General features: G+C 35.3%; 1 protein-coding gene across 8 annotated transcripts in view; it reads left to right on the forward strand.

The window, feature by feature from the left end:
- The window catches only part of STXBP5 (syntaxin binding protein 5), a 103517-nt gene extending 83459 nt beyond the window's left edge, over positions 1–20058 (forward strand). For 6 of the 8 annotated variants that reach the window (XM_041469757.1, XM_041469756.1, XM_041469755.1 and 3 more), the window contains 7 exons: positions 4714–4764; positions 8845–9084; positions 10437–10800; positions 13283–13448; positions 14216–14327; positions 16548–16768; positions 17460–20058. In XM_041469757.1, the coding sequence (XP_041325691.1) occupies positions 4714–4764; positions 8845–9084; positions 10437–10800; positions 13283–13448; positions 14216–14327; positions 16548–16768; positions 17460–17501 (1196 nt within the window). In that variant the 3' untranslated portion in view covers positions 17502–20058. The remainder of the gene's footprint in view (positions 1–4713; positions 4765–8844; positions 9085–10436; positions 10801–13282; positions 13449–14215; positions 14328–16547; positions 16769–17459) is intronic. The other 2 variants (XM_041469762.1, XM_041469763.1) reach the window with 1 other exon arrangement.
- Positions 20059–22471: the final 2413 nt, after the last annotated feature.

The raw sequence follows: 22471 nt of genomic DNA on the forward strand, positions 1-22471 counted from the left end.
TATGAAACAAATCCTTTGCCATCACCTGTGTTCTCAGGGATGAATTAGATGTATTTGATCTATGTGGCATGGTCATAGGTCTCTGCACTGGCACACAGAGCAATCAGTTCAAGTTCTTTCCGTTCCTTGTCAATGTGTAAAACACAACCTCCTAAATGTGGTGCGAAACAGAATTAAAATAATTTCCATTGGTAACTTCAGTTGCTGTTAATATCACACCTGTGTTTGCCCCATGGGAACAAGAAGCAAGGGAATGCTGCTAGCCAAGTGTGAAGTAATTTCATTTCAGTGGTAGGGCTGCAAGGTGGTAACATCATGCATGCAGTTATAAACATGAAGCCATTGTAAATTTATCACTTTATTGCAGCTGATGTAAAGCATCGTCATTTCTAGAGATTTCTGTAAAACAATATGCAAATACTTCATGCACCAGCATTTTGATCAGTTGGTCTGGTTTGTTGTCTTCTTCTAAATGCACAACTGTGAATGCTCTTGCAAAGGAATGAATAGTAAATCAAGTTAAAGACCTGTCGTGAATGTGTTGCTTCTGGGTCATGTTTCCCTTTTATTTGCATCAAAGATGAACCTCGAAAAAATCATAGTTAATTGTTTCCTTGGAGATATTCAGATACTTGATTTAACTAAGCATTTCTAGAAATTTTAAAAAGTACTGTGGCCATGACTGAATCCAGCCCATTCGCTTACAAATGTCACATATTTGAAGGTATAAACAATATGCTGTGAAGTAATATGAAGGAATATACTAAATGTAAATTAATTTACAGAAAGAAGAATTGGTAGGAAGTACTTATTTTCTAAGGCTGTGTCATTTTTATAGAAAGACATTGGGATCCAACTTCAGTGAAAGCAAAATCTTCAGCTTTTTTACTCATAATTTGGTTAATTAAGTATTTGGCATGAAGAGATACAGATGATTAAATATTAGAGCTACAAATTATGTTGGAAGTTAAGATGTAACAACCATTTCTGGAAAAACCTTTAGTAGAGGTGCCTGCAAAATATGGTAGATTTTAAAACCTTTATAACTGTTCTAGTAGCCTATGTGTCAAACTTCTTAGGAAAATTGGTCTCATTTATTTCCTGCACTTTACAAATTTAAAAATAGTTGCAAAGAGTATTAGTAGACAGACTTAAGCAGAGTAGATTTAGTTCCAAACTTTTGTAATCCCTGCTGTTAGTACTGACAGAGGTTTCTCACACTTCTTACATTTTAAGCATATACCTAAATTTTTCAAACATTACTATAATAATTGCCATTACAGCTGTTTTCATAGAAACAAATTTTAAGATGTTCATAATAAGCTATTTGCCCTAATGTCAAAGACCATTTCTTTCAATGTGTTTTTAATACTTTGATCTAGTTTTTGATATGTACATGTTTTCTTACAGATTCTTGTACAATGATTTTATTATTCTCATGTGAATTTTAGAGATTTCAACATTAGTTAATTTATAATGTAAATATTTCACTTTGGGTAGTTGTCAAGTATAGAATAACTAGGGAGTTTTGGTGTCTCTAACAAATTCTAAGCTGCTTGGTTATTTCTCATGTGATGTTATATGAAATAGGCTTCATAAGTTGTTCTCTTAGTTGTCAAAGCTCCAAGACACATGTCTCTTCTATAATCTTTAGAATTTTATTTTAAAATAAAAGGAATGGAGGAAAAGTCACTGTATAGCTTTCAAACTGATGTGCTGTGGATTTTAAAGTATCAGCTCAGGATAACCCACTGCAAATGAAATATAACTGTTGCTTCTAAGCCACAGTTTCCTATTGAGAAGCCTTCTCAGGCTTCAGGTTTTCTTCATTGAATTGAACATTGAATTGTTCCTGCTATATTGACACATAGCATTTTATTGACAGTCTTTCATATTTTAACACCTACCTTCCCAAGCCTGTGTGAGAAATCTCCAAGAATCCCTGGGTTTGGACCATTCTCTAATATGATACCTAATTATATATATTGACAGAACATGTGTGTGCACTTGTGTATTACTCTAGGTTTTCTAATATAGAGAAATATTAAATGTAAGACTAAACCCAGGCAAAACAGTAACTGTTGCCTTGAGCAGCAATGTGCCAGGATCTCTGTCTGGGCTGTAAGTGCTGCAGCAACAAGGGACATACTGAACTCTGATATGGCAGCTACTGCTTGAAGTCAGCCACGTGCAGCAGGAGCAGTCGGCATCACCTCTGCCCTGTTGTACAGCTGGAATGAAAGCCTGACACTGAATGCTCTCTCTGTAGATCTCCATTCTATATCTTCTATTTTTCTGACTTATATCTTTTGCTTTGTACAAGGTATCTAGCATGTTGCTTGTTTTCATCTGACAAAAAAACTGAATTTATCAAAAATTGTAAAACTTAAGCCAATGTGAATGCAAGCAGGGTTTTTTTTATACTGAGTAATGTTAGTTAAAAAGGGCTTAGCTGGTGAAATATTCCTATTTTCTTAGTGCATGTTTAGGTAGTTTTTTGTTTAAACACAAGATGGCACCATTGCTGTTGGAATAGGTTCTTATTTCTCATTTACATTTGAATTATTGAGGTTTCTGACACATTAACATATGTTTTGAAATGTTGGGGGTTTTTTGCACAGCACAGTAATTCACAATTTTCAGTAATGATATCCTTTTTAACAATTCTTATATCCTCTTGTCCTATTAATGAGGCATAGTTCAGTGTATGTTGAAAATTGTCTGACAAATTTGTTTTATCTTACCAGCCTAGTTCACACAGCTGCTCTTTCACTAACGAATAAAAAGCTAAAATTGGATCAGCTCTCAGAATCCAACACATTTGCCTATACTCGCTATTACATGTCATATTATCTGTGACTTTAGAATTATTTTTTTTGTGGTCAGTTTTCTCCCAGTTGTTAAGATTGTGCCAAATGTTTCTATTTGAAAAGCCAAGAACGACTGTACTAGTCTTAAATTAGTTGAATAGGTTATTTACACATGGTGAAAGCTGTTAAAAGTGAAAAATAGTTATTTTCTGTGTACACACTTGAGGTTTTGTTCAGCACCTCAGCTCGTATTATTTAAATGTCTAACAGAGAAAACAAGTGTTATGAGGAATGCCCATCCTGAATTTCACTATTCCAGATGAGATTTCATGATCTCTCCAGAAGCTGATTTAAGTTCAAGTTGACAGCAAAAAGATGGGCTCCTCGTCACTACTGCTGTTGTGTTCCCTGGTTTTCTGTTCCTATCTCTGAGCTCTGATCTGAAATAGGAGTTGATCTTGTTTGGAAGCAACCCTTGGCAGAAACCTCATTTAGATGAGTTTTGGCCTCACCATTAAGTTAGTATTTGCCAGTGCTAATGCTAGGATGAGGGTACAAAACACACAGTCAGGCTGCCCTTTTCAGTTTCAGCCTGCACTAAAATAGGTGATTAGCATTTCTGCCTAAGAGTAAGTAATTTCAATTTAATTCAAGCATACCTTTAACACTGACACATAAAGGAAATTAGAAGATTATTTCTGGCATCTTGTTCTCAAATTTTAATGATGTATGACAGGAATAAAACTGTTCAACTATTCAGATAACTAGAATTTGCAATATTGATGAGCATAATTGATGATACAGTGAAGTATTTCACTTTTGGAGGAATGGAACTAACTTTAAGTCACATGCTGTTCTTCAGGGTATGTAGAAATTGGAAAGGTTTCTGTTAAAGTGATAATTAGAATGAGGTAACTCCAATTTTAACAGAGAAAAGCAGCAGGATTCAGGCTGCTTTGAGAGGTATCCATTACAAGGTACTCCTAGAATTATGAGGAGTATCTACTTTAGGAAAAGAAATATTACCCATGCAAGATCATAAAAATGATACATCAAAGCAGAAGCATGTGGCTGAGAAATAAATTTAGAGTGTAGTCTTGGTCTAGCAGATAAACTATATCAAAATAATTCCTTCTCCAGTAATTACTGAAAGTAAGATGGAAGTGGTATGTATGCCTACTAGTTTATTTGTGATGGTTTTTGTAGCAGCATTTGTTTGTATTGTACTGCAGTTTAAATGGACTGCAAGATTTCCAATCCTATGAAATGAATTTCTATGTCAGGGGCGAGTTGAAGTGCTGTTTTTCACTTGAGCAGTGTTATCAAAATCTTTCTGGTTTTTTGAATGTGTTGCAAGTGTTTGTACACTGCTGATTTTATGATTATTCTCTGTAATGTCTTCATTTGTCTCAGGTTGTGGATTTTCTATCAGGTGATTAGCTTTTTACACATGTGCATTAATTTTAGAATAATTTCAAGTTCTTTTTTTCTATTTTAAATGTCTCAGGTTTGATCAGAAAGTGGGCCATAAGAAAGGGGGATGGGATCTTAACTTTTTGTAAGAATCAGTGCATATCATTGCAATTCTGGCCTCTCACCTGAGGATTTAAAACTTGAGGTTGAGCCAAAGCCAAGTTCACCCAGTCCATGAAGTCCTGCCTAAAGCCTGAAGAGAAATCAAGCTCAGCAAAAGTCATAAGATGCTGTATTTAGGGATTTTGCTGTCTTCCATGATTTACTTTGTACCACTTACTTGAGGAAGTGAGGCTCTGCTTTAGTGGAAATCCTTTCAAGTACCTCAATGAATGTAATAATTATATATTAAATATTGCAAAAGAAGCAAATAAGGACCAGAAAAATTATGTTTATTCCTTTTAAAAAAAAGATATACTTCACTTTTCAGCAAAGATGTCCAGGAAGCTAAGTTTGCCAACTGAGTTAAAGCCTGATTTAGGTAAGTTTATATAGTTGATTTTATTTTTAATAAATCTGAATGTGAGTATGTTAAATAAGAGGGCTAAATTATGTAAGCTATCGTGACTTTATGTTGCATTTATCTGAAGTGTAGAAATAAAATTTTAATTCCACTCTTTTTGGGGACTCTCAGGCACAAAATGTCATTGCTGTCATCATAAGGTAAGCCTGCAATTCCTGTATATGGCTTATCACACTTTCATCATAATTTTTAGGTATCTGTCACTCACTTTATCAGTAGTGCTGTGATAGCAAAAAAGCGTGAATAAGCAGACAGCACTAGGAAAACTGCTGCTGCCTGTTTAGAACCATCTGATACACTTAAATTGAAAAATGAAATATCTTAACAGGATATGTTGAGGAGCTCTCAACAAATAGTTGGGCATAGTTTTATAAATGTTAATTGTCTTGTGACCACTCTCTCTAAAGTAAAGCAATATACAGCTGTTTGGATGGATGACCAGTCTGAGAATTTATTTTTCTTGAAAATGCACAGTAACTTTTTAAGTAAGGATCAGTTCAGTTGTGAGGTCTGTGGTACTAAAAGTCATTGTGTTGCCTAAAACAATGTACAAATGAGATGGTTGGGAGTTTTTTGAATACTTTGACTGCCAGCTGTTAGATCAGATCCAGCTCCTCTAACTTGTTCTCTAAAGATGATGGGGGACAACTGTAGACCTACAGGAGTAAATGCAGCTCCCTTCTGCATGCCACAGCTTGCTCCTCTCTCTGCAGCAGAATTTCTACTGCCAGCCCAGCAGAAGACAGCCAGGATCAGGTGGGAGCTGTAGCACTGTGTTTGCCAGGTGCTGCTACTGTCAACAAAGGGAAAAGTCCATGGCACTGGGATATTCTCAAACTGAGCTGGACCACCCTGATTTACAGCTTGCCCCTCTCAGAGAAATATTAAGTTGGAAGCAATTCTTAGAGATTCTTTATCCAAGGATTGGCAAGGATCATTTGGCAGGAATACAGATATTTTGACAAGTTAACCTTTGATCTATTCATGAGCCTCCAATAAAAAAGTTGCTTAGAAATATACCAGGCAAAGTTTCACTGTTGTGTAGTCTAATTAGACAGATTTCCTGTTATTTAATCCAACTTCCTTGCTTCCATATTAACTTTTTCTTGTCCTTTGCACAATAAACAGGGATAACACGTACTCCCTATTTTTGTTAGTCATTTTTTTATGCTGTTGAAATCTGCCATCATATAATTTCATTTTTACAGATTTTTTTTTCTTTACAGAATTCAGTTCCTTCTTCTTTAGGTTATGTTATCTAAACCTGGGGTGGCTTTCGTTAATCTCCTCTGGAATTGGAATTTTTCCTCATCTTTCTAAGCTCAGTGTCTGGAACTAGAGCAATTTGACTGTGACCATGCTGGCACAGAAGAGCTGAAGAATTTGATGACTCTCTTCAATATTTCCACAATATGTTTACTAATGGTTTAGGGATAAATTTGGTGTAGGGTGAATTTCATACTAGACAAACTGGAGCGCATTTATACTGAAGTATCAACCAATTGTAATTCTGCTGTTTTACTCACAGTTCTTTGATGGCAGTAATTACTTGGAAATGTTACTTTTTCCTAACGAAGACTGGTGAAAAGTGAATGCTGAACTTCTTTCAGCACTTTCCAATCTTAAAAGAGTTACAGTGTTTTCTACATCACTTAGTATTTGCTGTTCTTTCTACTGAAATAATGGAAGGGGTTTTTTGTCACATCATTTCTGATAAACTGATAAAATGGTTTGTACCTCTGAATTGCAATAGCCTTTGACTGATTTTGACTTTGCATGCATGTGAATATCTGTGCTTAGAAACCTCATTTTGGTCTGTGTAAAATTATTCTAGATTTTCAGGTCTGTAAATCACTTTCTTAAGCAGTTACATTTAATTTTGCTTCTTTTCTTGTAGTGATATAGCTTTTGCATAGTGTTCTTCAGTGTTGGCTTGCTTATATTTTTGTCACTTATGTGGCCATGTTTATGGGCTGTAGGAGACAACTGAAATGCCTTTCTCCTAAATTCATTATCCTTATCATTGTCTCTCATTTCTTTCCATGGCTTCTTGAAACCTACTCTTTCATGATCTTGTTCTTTCAAATGAATTTTCTGTCTTAAGATCTTTAACCGGCTCCTCTTCCTCTCTGAACAAATAAAATCTAAACTATGTGTTTCTGTATTTATGCTCTGCTTTCTAAAACAGAAGTTATCGTGATCGTACCCTTGTCTGCATTATACCATTGCTTTTCAATGTTCTAATCCAGTGATAAAGATGCTACTGCCACTAGGTGCTATTTCTTGCTTTACTTCCTCAAAAGAGCCTCATCTTTCCATCCTTCTGGTGGTGCGTAGTGATTCATCACACTGCTGCTCCTTCCTCTTCATCAAAATCTAATCCATTTACAAGCTTCTTCCTTGACTTCAGGATGAGTAGGATGTACTAAAGCAGTTAAACTTTTAACCCTCTGTTCTCTCTTCTGAATGGATTATCCACTCTCAAAAATGCCCAAGTGACAATTAGTTTCATTGGTTTTCTCCTGTCCATTCCAATGCTTCTGGAATTTGTACACATGCTCTTCAAATCAAACTAGAAGACACAAATGCACATGTAAAGCTATGTTTATTGCAGTTACTGTATGATTGATTATATTCAGACTGATTAATCCATGTTGAAGTTGAAAAAAACCATTAAATTAGTAAATACTCAAGCCTGAAAAAAACAAGCATCATAAGAGGTGGTGGTCATTAGAAGACTTATAAAAACAAATTATTGTTTTCATTGTTTTACACTGGATTTATTGTTTTTAGTGTGAAAACTTAGTATGTCAACATCTATTGAGTTAATTCCTATAAATCTATGTTTTATATTTGACAGCTAAAATTCATCAGGACAATGTTTTTTTTTCTATCCTTGTTGGAATGAGGCAATTCCTCAGAAGATTCACTGTTTGTGTTAAGTAGATGTGTGTATTTAGTCAGTTGAAATCTAGTATGTATGCTTTCCAAATGCATGTTAGATATTCTTTGTATGAAGTTTTTCAATAATTTCATCAAACTAACATAGTAGTAGTTCCAAATAGTACATGGTTGAATGTTGTTCTTTAGCTCTTAATCCTGCTTTAAAATGTCAATTGCATCTATACCCTACTCAAAAGATTTTTTTGAGTTATTTTTTTAAAAGGCTTAATATAAATTGCATCCAACTTTTGCTGGTGAGGGCTGTCTTGTGCTAAGACTTTGCAATTATGAAATAAGAAAGTACAGCATTAATCTGTGAATGCATAGATGAATTCAGTGTCTGCTGATATATCAGGTATTGCCACACCTACAGATAGCATACAGCAAGAGTGGAGCAGCACATTTACTTTTGTTAACATAAGAATTCACTTGTTGCTAAACAGTGAGCAAGACATCCGGAAGGGCTTTAGTGCTATTACTGGCACTATGCTACAGCATTCCCAGTGGAAATCTTCAGATTTGCATAGCAGTACCAGATGGCATTTGGTAGCATTTGTTTTTCTCTTACTAAAAGTTTGGGGGTGTGTAAATAGCCTGTTAGATCTCCTACACACAGTTTCCTAAAGTGGAGCAATATTCTGAGTCATTACAGGTTCCGTGCTATCACGCTGTGCAGATGTCACTGCATTTCCTAAAGTAAAATAGTTGTACCTTTCTAAGATTAGTTTACTGTGTTCCATGGGAGCCAACATTTTTTCATCTGCTCAATGAAGTAAATTGGCAGAGGTTCAATTCAGCTTTTTAAAGGAGTACCACTTGGTGACTGTTATTCTCTGGCTCTAGATGACAGAAATACGCCTTCAAATTGTTCATGATAATTACCTAATGACAACCTCTGCAACAAATATTGGGTGCATTGCTCAAGAAGCAGCTGGAAATTGGGGAATAAGGAGATATGGCTTATGAAGAATAGGGGTACAAAAATCAACAGTATTATAGTTAGTAAACAGTTGATGCTAAAGAACAACAACAAAAAAAATTCTCTTAATCCCTCCAATTTGCCATTCTTTTTAATAAATACTGATTTATTTTCAGATGTCAAAGACAACTCTTTCAGTCGATCCCGGAGTTCTAGTGTAACTAGCATTGATAAAGAGTCACGCGAGGCAATTTCAGCTCTTCATTTTTGTGAGACTTTCACAAGAAAGGCTGATACATCACCTTCCCCATGCCTGTGGGTTGGGACCACGCTGGGTACAGTGCTTGTCATTGTACTGAACTTACCCCCAGGAGGAGAGCAAAGACTTCTTCAGCCAGTAATTGTTTCTCCTAGTGGTATGTACAAAGCAGACAGACTAAAGTACGCTTTGATAAAGTATTGATGTCATTCTTCATATTTTTCAAGAAACTTGGGGTTTGGGGTTTTCTTTTCAATGATTGATTAATTTAAAATATATATTGCATTGATTTAGCTGATAAGTTTAAGATAAGCTAGACTGGTTACTTCACTACCAAAGTTTCTCAAACTGGAAAAGTGGAAAGGACAATTTCATAAAAAATATTACTTCAGTGTTCACTTGCTGAGAAAGCATATGTCACTGTTAAACAGAGATAGCAGAAAACATGAATAGTATCAAATGCTCAGTTTATTACTGTTTTTTAGTTATGAAGTAAGAGTCAATCAGTTTTCCTGCAGCAAAAAAAGGGAGTGCAAACTAAGGCTGTAAATTGAACAACTAGCTTGAAATATTAGTGATAAATGTATTCTTTTGAATTTCTGTGAAAGGTTTTGAATCTTTTTATGCTGATGCACAGCAACTGATTTTGTTGTGATTATGTGTTAATGGTTTATTGGATAGACTGTTAGTCAGAGATTTGGCTTTCCTGCTACCACGGTCTCATGCAGAACATGCTGCTCTAGTCCATTTTGCTACACAGATGGTATCAAACATACAAATTGCCATGCCATTTGATTTGAGGAATGATGAGGAGTGGACATTTAGACCATATATGGGATTTGTGCCCATCGAGTCAGGGATTGGCAGCAGTGGTCAGATTTGGTAACATTTGGTCATAAAGGCAATGCTGCAGGCTAGGCAGTGTGTTTCCCCTTTGGATCTGCAGCATAATCCTTAAAAGATATTGCTTTATATTTTGGACTTAGCAAATTTCATGATGTTACTTATGTGTGAAAGAATTAAAGTAAAATAAATTTATTCACTTAAGGTCTGGCCTACAGAGACAGTGATTTGAACAGTAAGGATGGAACTTTTCATTTCAAGCTAGAGAAGTGGATTCAAGCGTGAACTGCAGAGGAGAAATAAAAAAAACACACGTGCTTGTCTCTAAACCAGTTGAAGGAAAAAGTGGTGCTCACCTTTGACTCATCAGGAGAGAATTGAGTTGCATTTGTGACACTGAACTTAAATACAAAGATTTCCTTTGAAGTTTATGAAAGAGTATGCACCCACTTTACCCTTGAAAATTGGTTTAACATTTTCCTGCTTACATTTGTTCTTCATTGGTTTTTAGATAAATGCCTAAGGTTTGTGTACGTCTGTTTGGCTAGGGAGGCAAACTGAAGTTCTTTTCTTTTCATTCTCCTAGCTTCTTAAAGGAATATTTTGTAGCTTGGAAAGCAATTTAGGAGAACTGTTTTAGAAATGTGCTCAACTGCTCTTTCCTAGGAACCATCCTGAGGCTAAAAGGGGCAATCTTGAGAATGGCTTTTTTGGACACCACAGGATCTTTGGTCCCACCAGCACATGAAACCTGGAGAGAACACTATGAAGATAAAGATGAAAAAGAAAAAGCAAAAAAGCGACGACCTGTCTCAGTGTCCCCTTCTCCCTCTCAGGAAATCAGTGAAAACCAATATGCAGTGATATGTTCAGAAAAGCAAGCAAAAGTTATCTCACTGCCATCCCAGAACTGTATTTATAAGCAAAATATAACAGAGACTTCTTTTGTTCTTCGTGGAGACATAGTGTCGTTGAGTAACAGTATCTGCCTTGCATGTTTTTGTGCCAATGGACATATTATGACTTTTAGGTAAGACCTGTTTGATAGTAACTTAAATACAAAAAGAAATAGTCCTCTGCTACAAAGAAAGGTTCCTTTTCCACAGGATGATTAATTTAAAAAAAAAATTACATTCACTCAGTGTTGATGATTCTCTAATACTTGAGCCTGAATAATTTTGATTGCACATTCCTGTTAATTATGTCTTTAACACGTGAAAAAGTTTATCACTTTAGCTCAAGCTACACTGATTCAACACATAGTTACAAACAGGTGATATAGGTCCATGACTTCAGGTTTGTCTAAAAACTGAATTTACTTCCTGATGGAGAAAACTGCCTTGAGTCAGACCTTTAGCTTGCACATGACCAGAACTCTGCCTACTTTTGTGCAGCTGTTTGCATCACACTCATGCCTCAATATTTTCTTGTGTAGCGTGCTTGTGCCTTAAAGGCTTAAACTCAGGCTATGAAGGCAAGATTAACAGCCAGTTGTATAGTAATAAGTCAAGGTAAGGGGTTTAAGTTATGAGTTTAAACATGTGTTGTAGGAGTAGTAGTGTTTAAATATACAGATCACCTGTGTAATTTTCATCTCCTTTATCTTAAATGTTTCTATGTGCTATTTTATTCTGAACCAGCAGTGTGTATGTACTTACACCCTTGCACCTGCAGTTTAGCTGTGGCCTGATGATAAGATGAATATGGAACGTGTGGCCCTATGGAATTTTGCCAGTACAGTTCCTAAAAGATTATTTTAAGGTTGCCAAAAGAAGCTTTCAGCTTGGAAAATTCTGTAAAAAATATTTCTTTAGGAAGTTGTTAGGAGTAAAACTAAAACTGATACAATTGAAACTTTTTTTTAATTGTAGTATGTAAGTCTATAACTCCAATGGTGTATATCTCATCTGTTATGTATTCTAAACATCTCTAAAAAATGCTGCTCACCTTGCAGGGCAAACTTTTTTTTTTCCTAATTAAAACTAAACGTAGTAATGTTCAGATACCATATATTGAAACAAATCCTGTCTTCTTCAGGATTCACATTGTTCTCTAATGAACTCTGCATATGTGGTAAATTATAAATGCTGATTTGTTACCTTGTGTGGGGACGTTGGATTCCAATACTGAGCTCCATTTCATAAGCATGAATTGCTGCTGGGGATGGACCTTATGTGCAGTTCATGTGAAGTTGTCAGAGCACTGTATCATAACCAGCATGCCCAATACTTAACTACTGATATAAATTCAGATAGGACTTAGTAACAAACAAATCTGTAACAGAAATTATGAAAATACTCTCATGGATATCATGCTTTTCCTATCTGATCTAATGTTTTTGTGTTTTGAAGTTGTAAGAATGTTTTGTGCTCCCATTGATCTGAAGCAAAACGCTTCCCTGTTTCTGACTCTTAGGAATATTCTTATTTTAGATACATGCATGGCAGAGGTGTCATATCTGGGTGATATGCTTACAAGAGAATATGGCTTTTTATTTCTCACTTTTGCAACTTGCCTCCAAATGCAATATCAGCATCATGCAAAAAAAGAAAAAGAAAAAAACAAAATAAGGCAGCCTGATACTGTTGTGGTTACTACATCTTTTTTTTGTTTTAACTTCAGTTTTCCCCATTGGCTGCTTTTTTAGTGTCTAGAATTAATAACCTTGTGTGGATGGTGTCTGCAGCAGAAGCTGTTTATTTTATTATTGGGACAGCTAACAACTTTTGTAATTTTGTTTAGAAGAACTTCTCAGGGGATGTTTGAGACAGTGGTTTATTATGGTTTCTACTTGTCAAGAAGTTAGGTGTTTTGTCCCTTGCATTTATTATCTTGTTGAGGAAGGGGAATGTTTGGAAGGGGAATATTGTTCTAGCCCAAGTGTGCAGTCTGTTCTTCAGTAGATTGATACAGTAAGTTCTGCAGTTACATGTACAGAATCAGAAAATACAAGGTAAGCAAACTTTGCTCTAAGAGGACTTTCTCTTCAACATCTAGTCAGAGAAAAAAGGGAGACTTAATTCATAAGCTTGGTTGAGGCTACTGTACTCAGTTTTTCTTTGACAGCACACTTGTGTTATATTTCTAAATTTTCTTGAGGAGAGATCTTTTAGACTTGTATTTTTAGTCAATGAGAAATTATTAATTTGAGAGGAGAGACAGGATGTTTAGTTGTAAACTCTTCGTAGATACTTATCAAAATAGCTTGCTAATTATTAAGTAATGCCTAATTCATTAAATACTGAATTTATGATATACATGCTCAGATTATAATTTTAAAAACTGCTTTTCAATGCATCTGTGATGCAGATGTTTAAATTTCACTTTTGAGGTGCTACCTTAAAAAATCTGATGTTTTGAGATTCTATAATGTCATTAAATGATACCTGTTTATGTGGTGTCATGCAAATGTTGAAGACAAAAAATTATGTATTGCAGTTTAAAAATCAGCCATTTGATCAATAAGAGACATTTCTGCTATATTTAATGGGGGTTTAATTCTTTTCCTTAAGTTTGCCAAGTTTAAGGCCATTGTTGGATGTATATTACCTGCCACTCACCAATATGCGGATAGCCAGAACTTTCTGCTTCACTGATAATGGACAAGCACTCTATCTTGTCTCACCAACTGAAATACAGAGGCTCACCTACAGCCAAGAAACATGTGAAAATCTTCAGGTAATGAACTCTTTTTGAAAAATCACTTTTTTCTTAGATACATTCTGAGATGAGCATTTAGGCTTTTGTGCTTTGATTTTTGTTTTTCCCTTTTGTTTTCCTTCATTGTAGACTCTGATTCTGAATGAATCATTTCTACCTTAAATTTTTCTTCCATCCATCCTATTGTAGCTGAATCAGTTTCTTGCTTAATTCCATTTCGATCAACAGGAAATTTCCTCCTTTAACATGCAGTTAAAATTCCCTTGATCAGTTCACACTGGGGAAGGTGCCTGCTGACACAAGTGGGGAATGCCAACTCAGGATATTTGAAGGAAGCTATTATGTTTCAGGGGTATTAACAGCTTGAAAAATTCTCAGTCATGCTTCAGGTTGGTTAGTTGTATAGAATAATGCAATAGCAGAGTTGCAGGCTCTACTTTCATGCTGCTACGTGGATATAAGTGTTTGTAGATGCAGTTTCAATAGAACCAAGTCAGAAGCCTTGCCCAAGTTGTAGAGGGGCAAATAAGCTTTACTTGAATGCATTTCTTTTCTTCTGAATTCCATGAGCTCTAAGCTTGCAACTGTCAAAAGCGGGTGGTTTGGACAAATTTCTTAATATATTTTTATTTTTCTATTTCCTACATCACCTTGCAAAGACAGATGCCCAGTAAAGCATGTTTCTTTTGAAATTCAAATCCATTAAACAAATCCTGAAAGTGAAAAAATATTCCATTATTTTTAATAATTTATGCCTTATGTTTTGTCTCTTTTTCATTGCAAAGGAAATGTTGGGTGAGCTCTTCACTCTTGTAGAAACACCAGAAGCACCAAACAGGGGGTTCTTCAAAGGCCTGTTCGGAGGTGGGGCACAGTCACTTGACAGAGAAGAACTCTGTAAGTTATTATTAATTGTTATTTTTCTGGTATTTCTTCCCAAGAAAGATAGTGATCCTTGGTAAATATATTACCTGTGTTCATAAAACATTATCTTTATGAAGAGGGGAGTAAAATAGGGAGTGACACATATTTTTTCATAGATTTTGTGTTGTACACCTTATCAACAAGATCAGAAAAGCTTGGTATGTTTTTTTCACAGGTTCTTTTTGCTCATTTATTATTTATGCAGTAGATGAGTTTTGTTTTATAACATTTTGGTTTTGTTTTAAAACCATTTCTTGTTGTATAACCTTATTTTTATTCATCTTTATGAAGCGTGTAGTACTGACCATGATTCTATTTATGCTGGTAAACTGAAAGGCACTGCTTTTGGAGAATTCTCTTCTGCACAGTGAGAAAATAAAAATTTCACTCTACTTCGGTTATTTGCCAGATTTTCCTTGTTTTGCTTTGCAGATATGCCTTAGAAATGACAGCAAGGGCAGAACTGTATGATATTTCAATTCAGTCCTCTGTTTATAGGACATTAAAATGCAAATTTGGCAAAATTTTCATTGCTTTATAATTTTCTCCTTTTTTATTATATTTTTTTTTTTACTGTGGTGGCATTAAGCACTTCAATATATTTAAGGAAAATAGCTTCCATTTATTTATTTAGATATTTGCTAGATGCAGCACCATATTATGCAAGCTTCTTTTTAAAAACCTTTTTGTTATTGCTGTGAAATGTATCTGTCAAAATAGACAAGGTGCCCTGCCAATCCTTTCTTTTAGGGTGGTTCTTTTGATCTCTACAGAATAAAAATTAGACTTCATTACTTGTGCCTGTACATTTTGAGCAACTATCAGATATTTAGAGGTCACTTTTTGTGTCAAAGATTTCTTTTTTGGGTGTTTATATACATATATATATATATATATATATATATATATATATATATATATATGTAATACTATGGAAGGTTGGTCAAGTATTCCAGTAGAGAAATTTATGTGCACAAATTATAATTTAATATGACTGAGACAGGGGAAAAATACTGTGTAACTTTAGAAGCTATCTCTTTATATAGTGGCAAGTTTCCACCGTTAAGTTTTGGCTTGGATCTTTAGAAGGAAAATAGTATTGAATGGAAGAGAAAAATCCTAATGAATAAAAAAAGCCTGACAGAGACTTCAGTGACAATTCAAAAGACATTTGAGAATATCTTTAAAGTAGCCATATTTACCATGAGGGTTGCAGCAGAATCTGTAATAAGTGAAATTATTTCTCTTATTTTGCAAATTCACAGAAAGATGTTTATGGTACTAATTTAAATGTAAATTATTCCTAATAGAAGCATAAAATCAAATCAGAGAGTCTTGAAATACTGCATCAAAATGTATTTAACCAGTTAATATTATTGTTCCTAGAAGTAAAAAAAAAAGGAAAATATTTAAACAATATTTCACTGTTTAAAACAAATACTCAGATTTCAGTGGTCTATACAATTCTGCCTGAGACTGGCACATCAAGTGTCTAGATTGAACTGGGTGACTGATGTGCCATGAAGAGCAAAGTCAATGTAGTCAGTGCCATCACTGGAGTCTGGAGCTGTTCAGCTGACCATTTGTGCTGATTTGTTCTTACAGCCATACTGTCTTTTTACATTCCTCTTTTTTTTTTTTTTTTTTTTTTTTTTTTTTTTTCCCAAGGTTTTTACAATAATGGCAGCATTGACACCTAATCTTCAGGTGTCTGCATGTGAAATTGAATGTCATCAAAAAAAACTTCTGCTGGTGGAATCATACTGGCTGGCTAACATAGCAGCAAAGCACTTCCAGAACTAACCACAACTTTTCAATATTTCAATACCCTGCTTTGTCTGTTGAACTCAAAACCATTCCTCATGAAATAAGCTATATTGTGCTGGTGAAGTGTTTTTTTCACAATTCTGTTGATGAACATCAGAATTTTAATTTCACACTTGAGCTGTGAAGAGCTTACAGTTTTATAACCTACCTGGAGACTTGAAAATATGTTTGAATGTCTCGGTTCTAATGCAAAAACATCTACTAACATAGAGTAGTGAGTGTTGCTCATAGTTATACCTACAATAAGCTGTTTGGTCTCCATGCAAAGAAATTACATCTCTATATAAACTAGTTGCAATGATATTTATGTCACAATGACAGGAAAACTTACTATTCTGTATTTTCTGCTTTTGCAAATGCCTCCAGTTGGGGAATCAGCATCTGGGAAGGCATCAAGGAGTCTTGCCCAGCATATTCCAGGACCTGGGGGTATCGAAGGTGTCAAAGGAGCAGCATCTGGTGTAGTTGGTGAACTGGCACGAGCCCGGTTGGCACTGGATGAAAGAGGACAGAAACTGGGAGAACTGGAAGAAAAAACTGCAGCTATGCTTTACAGTGCTGATTCTTTCTCAAAACACGCTCACGAGGTGAGTATGTTAAACTGAACATTAAACTGATTGTCAGATAAATGCAAATTCTGCAAGTGACTGAGCTTGTCAAAGGCATGTTAGAGGTATCCAAAGGGCATGCAGTGTCATTGATAAAGGATCCATCACTTGGCACTCCTAACAATTACGTACTCATTGTAAACAGCCTTGTCTTGTGGCGCATTGCTCTAGAGCATGCAGTCTGCTGGAGTGGCATGTAAGCTTCTAAATGTGCAACTTAATCCCCATTAGTGAAAAAAGTTACTTATTGTCACTGAATTAATAAGAAGAGTAAAGTTTTATGTCAGATTCCTGCTGTCCTTAAGAAAGATCCTGTTTTATGCAAACCCTCTGAGGGCAACTTCATTTTTTTTTCCTCAGTGACTACCATAGAATGGCTGTTCTCATCCATTTTAATGCCAACTTCTTTCCACACCCCAAATTCCTGTGCAATCTCCCCATTCTCCCAAAAATGTCTTTTTTTGAGGCTAGATCACCAGCAATGACGCTACCGTTAGAAAATTCATCATGCTAAACACTCAGTGTTGAGCGATGTGTTTGCAACTTTGAGAAGTCTTGCTAAAATCCTTCTTTCTCATGCTGCTTTGTAAAGCATAGTATTTGTTGGTGTCATTGTACATTTCGCTACATTACAGAAACAGTAATTAGAAATTTTTTTTTGTTTTTTTAGATGATGTTGAAGTACAAAGACAAGAAGTGGTACCAATTCTGATGACTCTCATCAATCACATCTTTAATTTTGTCCTGATGAAAAAATCTTGTTTTTTCATTAATTTTGGCAGGACCACTGAAATTTCAAGGAGTATTCACCATCGGATACTGTTGTTTCCTAGCACAAATGACACACTGTTTTACCTCAGTCCTGGCTTTAACTGAGGAGCTTTATATCTAAGAAACACACACAAAAAAAGAAACTCGAGTGTTTCTTAGCTGTTGGTTAGCATAAAGTTGGAACAGAGAAGGTAGCTGGAACATGTGGAAAAGAGAGTAAAGGGAAATCGTGGTGAGATGGGCAGGGGCAATGCAGGGTCAATCCTGTGTTAATATTTCATATGCCAAAAGTTTTTGTGCTATTGTAATTGCTGCCAGTGTTATACCCTCCTGTAAGGAGAGGCAATAAATCAGGGGTCCAAGAGCTGGAATCAAGCTGTTTGTCTTGCTGGACAGTAGCTGACTTACAATTACCCTCTCTAGGACTCTATATTTACCATTATTGTTGAAGAAGAGCTGAAGTTTCCTGTCACTTCATTCATTTTAAAAGCTGGAAGCTTGGAAGATTTCTTATTGAGAATTGTATACATAGTTGACCTGTGCATAGTCTTTTCTTGGACCCCTGATCTAGTATTCTTCTATTCACATCATATTGTGTGACGTGCAAAACAAAAGAATACGTAATTTTTGCATTAAAAAGTCAAGTGAATAATATGACTGGAATGTGTCATGCTGGGAGTTTTCGTTTGTGTTATGGCCGTGCAATGTGAAATGTGGTAACATCTTCCTTGTGGTAAGAATTCTTCAACTTCTGTTCAGTTAAATATTATTTTTGCCAAAAATAGTTATTGGTTCAGGTTGTGTAACATTTAGAATTGGCTGTGGGTTCCATTCATGCTGTGAGTTTTTATAAATGTTTAACAGAATGTATCTTTACAGCCATTAATTGAAATAGCTGGGATAGTTTTGCTCAAGACTCAAGTTCTAGATGCCCCTTTAGTTCTTTACTATGAAATCAGATAACCTTGGACTCAGGTTTTCAAACTTTCACACACCATGGAGGTGCTGATGCATGAATAATGGCAAGCAAGCATCTAATACTTAATAATTGTCAGTATGTTATTTAGCAAATCTCTAAGTTCTGCCAGTAGTGCTATTTTACAAGTACCTGTCTCAGCCCCACACAGCACTAAAGGCACTCGTCCTAAAGTTTGGACTTAATCTCTAAAGCAGTGTTTTCATTGTAAGCAGTGGTAAAGTGTGCATAAAAACTTTAGGAATTGCTGAACTAATGTTCTGTTTGGGAGAGGTAAATAATACAGCTGAGCTAACTAGTTAATGGCTACTGCACTAAAGCTATAGCAGTGTGAATGACCAGGGCTCTTTTTAAAAGAGAGGATTCCTTAAAATAAATGCTTGCATTGCAAAAATTACTTTAGATTTTTTTATCAAAGTAGGAATAGTTATTGGCTGGTTTTGTTTTATAAAAGGGAGTACTTAGAAGCTGATAGGTCTACATTGTCTGAAATTAATCACTTAGGTTTGCTTCTCCAAGCGTTGCATTTTGTGTACTTTTTTCCACAAACTTTCTGAATGTTCCCAAAGCAAAACCTTGGTTATGTTTGTATTGTCAAGTGATGTTGCAGGTACACAGATAAGGCAACCTTACAAAACACCTCAAGCATGTATAATATTGAAGTTACTTATGGTTCTTAAATCACTTCTCAAATGACAGGCAAATATGTTTGGGCTTTGAAACACAAACTGATAAATTTTCTCACTTTAGGCAGAGCAACATTTTAAAAAGACAATTGAATTGTGTTGCCAGTAAAAGGGCGTGCCCTACTATGTCCACTGCTCAAAGGACTTAAAAAATGAGAATGTGACAATTCAAAGCAGTATTATGATTTCTTGATAGTTCTGTCCCATAGCTACTGAGGCAATGCTTACTTGAGTTACTTAACTCAGTTTGCCATGCAATATTTGCCTCTGCATGTTAATTTATTTTTTAGTGTCTAATTAATGCCTATTTAACACCATTTTGTGAGACATCCAGGTAGAAGAAAATGAAATAAACCACTACCCATACCACATCCAAAAAAACCCACCCTAGCTGACACTTGTCCTCTTCCTTGTCTCACATTTATAAATTGAGTCGACTCATTATTATTTGACCTGCTGAAGGTAAAGTACATTTCATGGCAACAGAATCCTGGGAAGTTAATCTAGTCAGGCTCTGGGGGAGAGGATTACAAAAGTATTCTTCAACAAATTATGGTATCATTCAATGGAAGATGACCTTGGCTTGAAAGGAAAACATACTTAACTTTCTCATCAAGATGCATTTGACAACCACCAGCAAGCAAAATAATAAGAGGCAATGAGAGACCATCTGGCAGTACCAGAAGAGTAGTGGCTTATTTGGTATTACAGAATCTGTTGTAGTTGAATCTCTTCTGTTGCTTATGTTCACGGATAGGAAGACTAATGATGTGGTTGCTCATGAGATAATGACACAAATGGTTCTTGGTCAATAAAAGGGGCTATGTAAAATTTTAGTCTAAAATGTTACTTTTTCCTTCCCAGTGGAAGGAAGGCAATCACACACACATCTCTGCATCTTATTGTGCTGTTGGTGGTGCACCTTTTGTACAGCAAAGTGTATTGAAATCCTTGCAGGGAAGCACCTCTGTTTTTTTTCAATAGCATTTTAGTTGTGTGACATTTTTTAGAGTGTCTGGAAAACTATGAAATACAATTGAGCTATTACTTTTTTTTTTAAATGAAAGTAAGAAACTACCTGCTGCTACCTATCTGTTTATATGTAGTGTGTCTCACTGGGAACTGTAAACTGAAGAAGCTTTTCTTCACCTTAGTCCTGCCAAATCGTAACTTTTGAATCCTGGTATGTGTAAATATGTGTGTATTCCAAATCAGTCTGAAAGTGTTACACCACAGGCATCTCCAGTGATTTGTTCTTCAGCAAACAGTCAGTTATAAAGTAGAGTAATATATAGCTGTGTTCTTTGTCTGTCTTTATGCAAAGTTTTTGTGCCTGAGGTGGTACTTGCATGGCAGGTGATTGGAAAGCTACGTCCAAAGGAGGATTTTTGGAAGCAAGTTCATTTTCTTTTTTTTTCCTTTTAGTTTTCCTTTTATTTTCCTTTCTATGTTTTGGTTTTTTTAGTTTGGTTTGGTTTTGGTGGTGTTTTTGTTTGGGTTTGGGGGTTTTTTTGGTTTTTTTTGAGGGGTGGGAATTTTTGTTTGGTTGGTTTTGTTTCTTTTTTTTTTTCTTTTTTGCTTAATTAATGGCACTGATCTTACCTGAACTTTTAAACTTGAATTTTTCCTGCACTTTAATTCAATCATGGTATTTTATTCCTTAATTTAGTTTCTGCATTTGTGCAGTTCAGGTTCATTATTTGTATATAAACACACATGTTCAATAAAGACTTTAGAACAGATTACTTTCAGGCACCTTTGCTAATTATGTGATTTATTTAGAATGTGTGTTTTCTTAGCAAAATATGTATATACAATATAGAATCTAATGAAAGGCACGTATTCTGTGTCAGCATTCAGTTTATAAATTACTGCAACACTTTCACATTTGTTACTAGATAATACAAAAGAAATCTGTTATATTTATACATACTGCTTAAGAATATACTTTTAGTTTTAAATAATTTTTATATGTACACTTCTACCTTTAATTTTAAAAAGACTTACGTTCAAGTTTTAAGTCAAAGTACTTAAAGTATGTATATTATCCATAGAAGTTGTTTTAAGCTTATGAATACATTCATATCTCATATCGAGATGATACAATTTCTAAGCAATTAAAACAAATAGCCCATTTTGCTTTGCAGAAAATAATCAGTTATTTTTACCTCCCATTATGAACATCCTTGAACAATTCTCCAAGTATGGAGCAAGAAGATAGGGAACTAGCCTAATATTCAAGTTTTCTTAATAGCTGCAGTCCATGGCTGACTGGTTTTCTATGGTTTGGGTTTTTTTCTGGTACACACGAGAGACTTTTTTCAGCTCTATTTCTTGGATTTTTAAAATTCTCCAAAACTGAAGTGAGGTATGTCCAATAAACATTTTCTTTTGAGTAATCTGTGTATTTTGATTATACATCAGCTCTTTACATGTAAATCAGGGTTGGTTTTTATGTGGGTTTGTTTTGTTGGGTTTTTTTTGTGTCTGAAACATGTGTTGGAAAACTTAAGAGTCTGTGGCTGAAATGCCCACTACTTTTTGCTCGTAGTTTAACATGTCTGGGCAGGCACTGACTGCAGACAGTCTGGTGTGGGAGGGAGGGACTGCAGTGCCTTGCCTCCCTCTCCATGTGGAAGGGCAACTTGTCACTTGAATCTTCTCTTGTGCCAGCCAATTTCCTGGGTAATTTATTTGAGTCTTTTTGGGTGGATGTTGATAGCTTTGCTACTACCACAAAATCTTCAAATACTCTGTAGACAGAAATTAATGATGCTTGAGGGGTGGAAGTGAACAAAATCAGGGGGGAAAAGGGTGTACTGTAGGTGAATCAGTTAAACCAATTTTACTTCAGTTTTCACTGAAAATCTGACCTGGGCTGATTTTTTCTTCTTAAGCCCATTATAAAGATGTGCTATATATCTGCCTTATTACTGTTTCAAATCTGATGAGTGTTTCTGGGGTCTTTTCCAACTTATAAAGTTTAGACTTAAAGATGTAGGCATTAATTTTTTAGAAGTTGAAAAAAAGGAAGAAGATAAATGAGGCAGAAAGACCAAGCAATCAAATGGAAGGTGTCAATCAGTATTTCTTTTTGTAGTTCCATGTGCACCTAGAAACATTTAAGCTAACCTACAGCTGTAGGTTACTTTGACACTTGTATTTTTCTGTTAGTACCTAAGTTCCATATCACCAGGCAAATAACCAGAAGTTAAACTGTTTCAGTTGTAAACATGTAAGAAGTTGTAT

Source organism: Pyrgilauda ruficollis, unplaced genomic scaffold (genome assembly GCF_017590135.1).
Source record: "Pyrgilauda ruficollis isolate IOZ18807 unplaced genomic scaffold, ASM1759013v1 scaffold24, whole genome shotgun sequence".
NCBI lineage: Eukaryota > Metazoa > Chordata > Aves > Passeriformes > Passeridae > Pyrgilauda > Pyrgilauda ruficollis.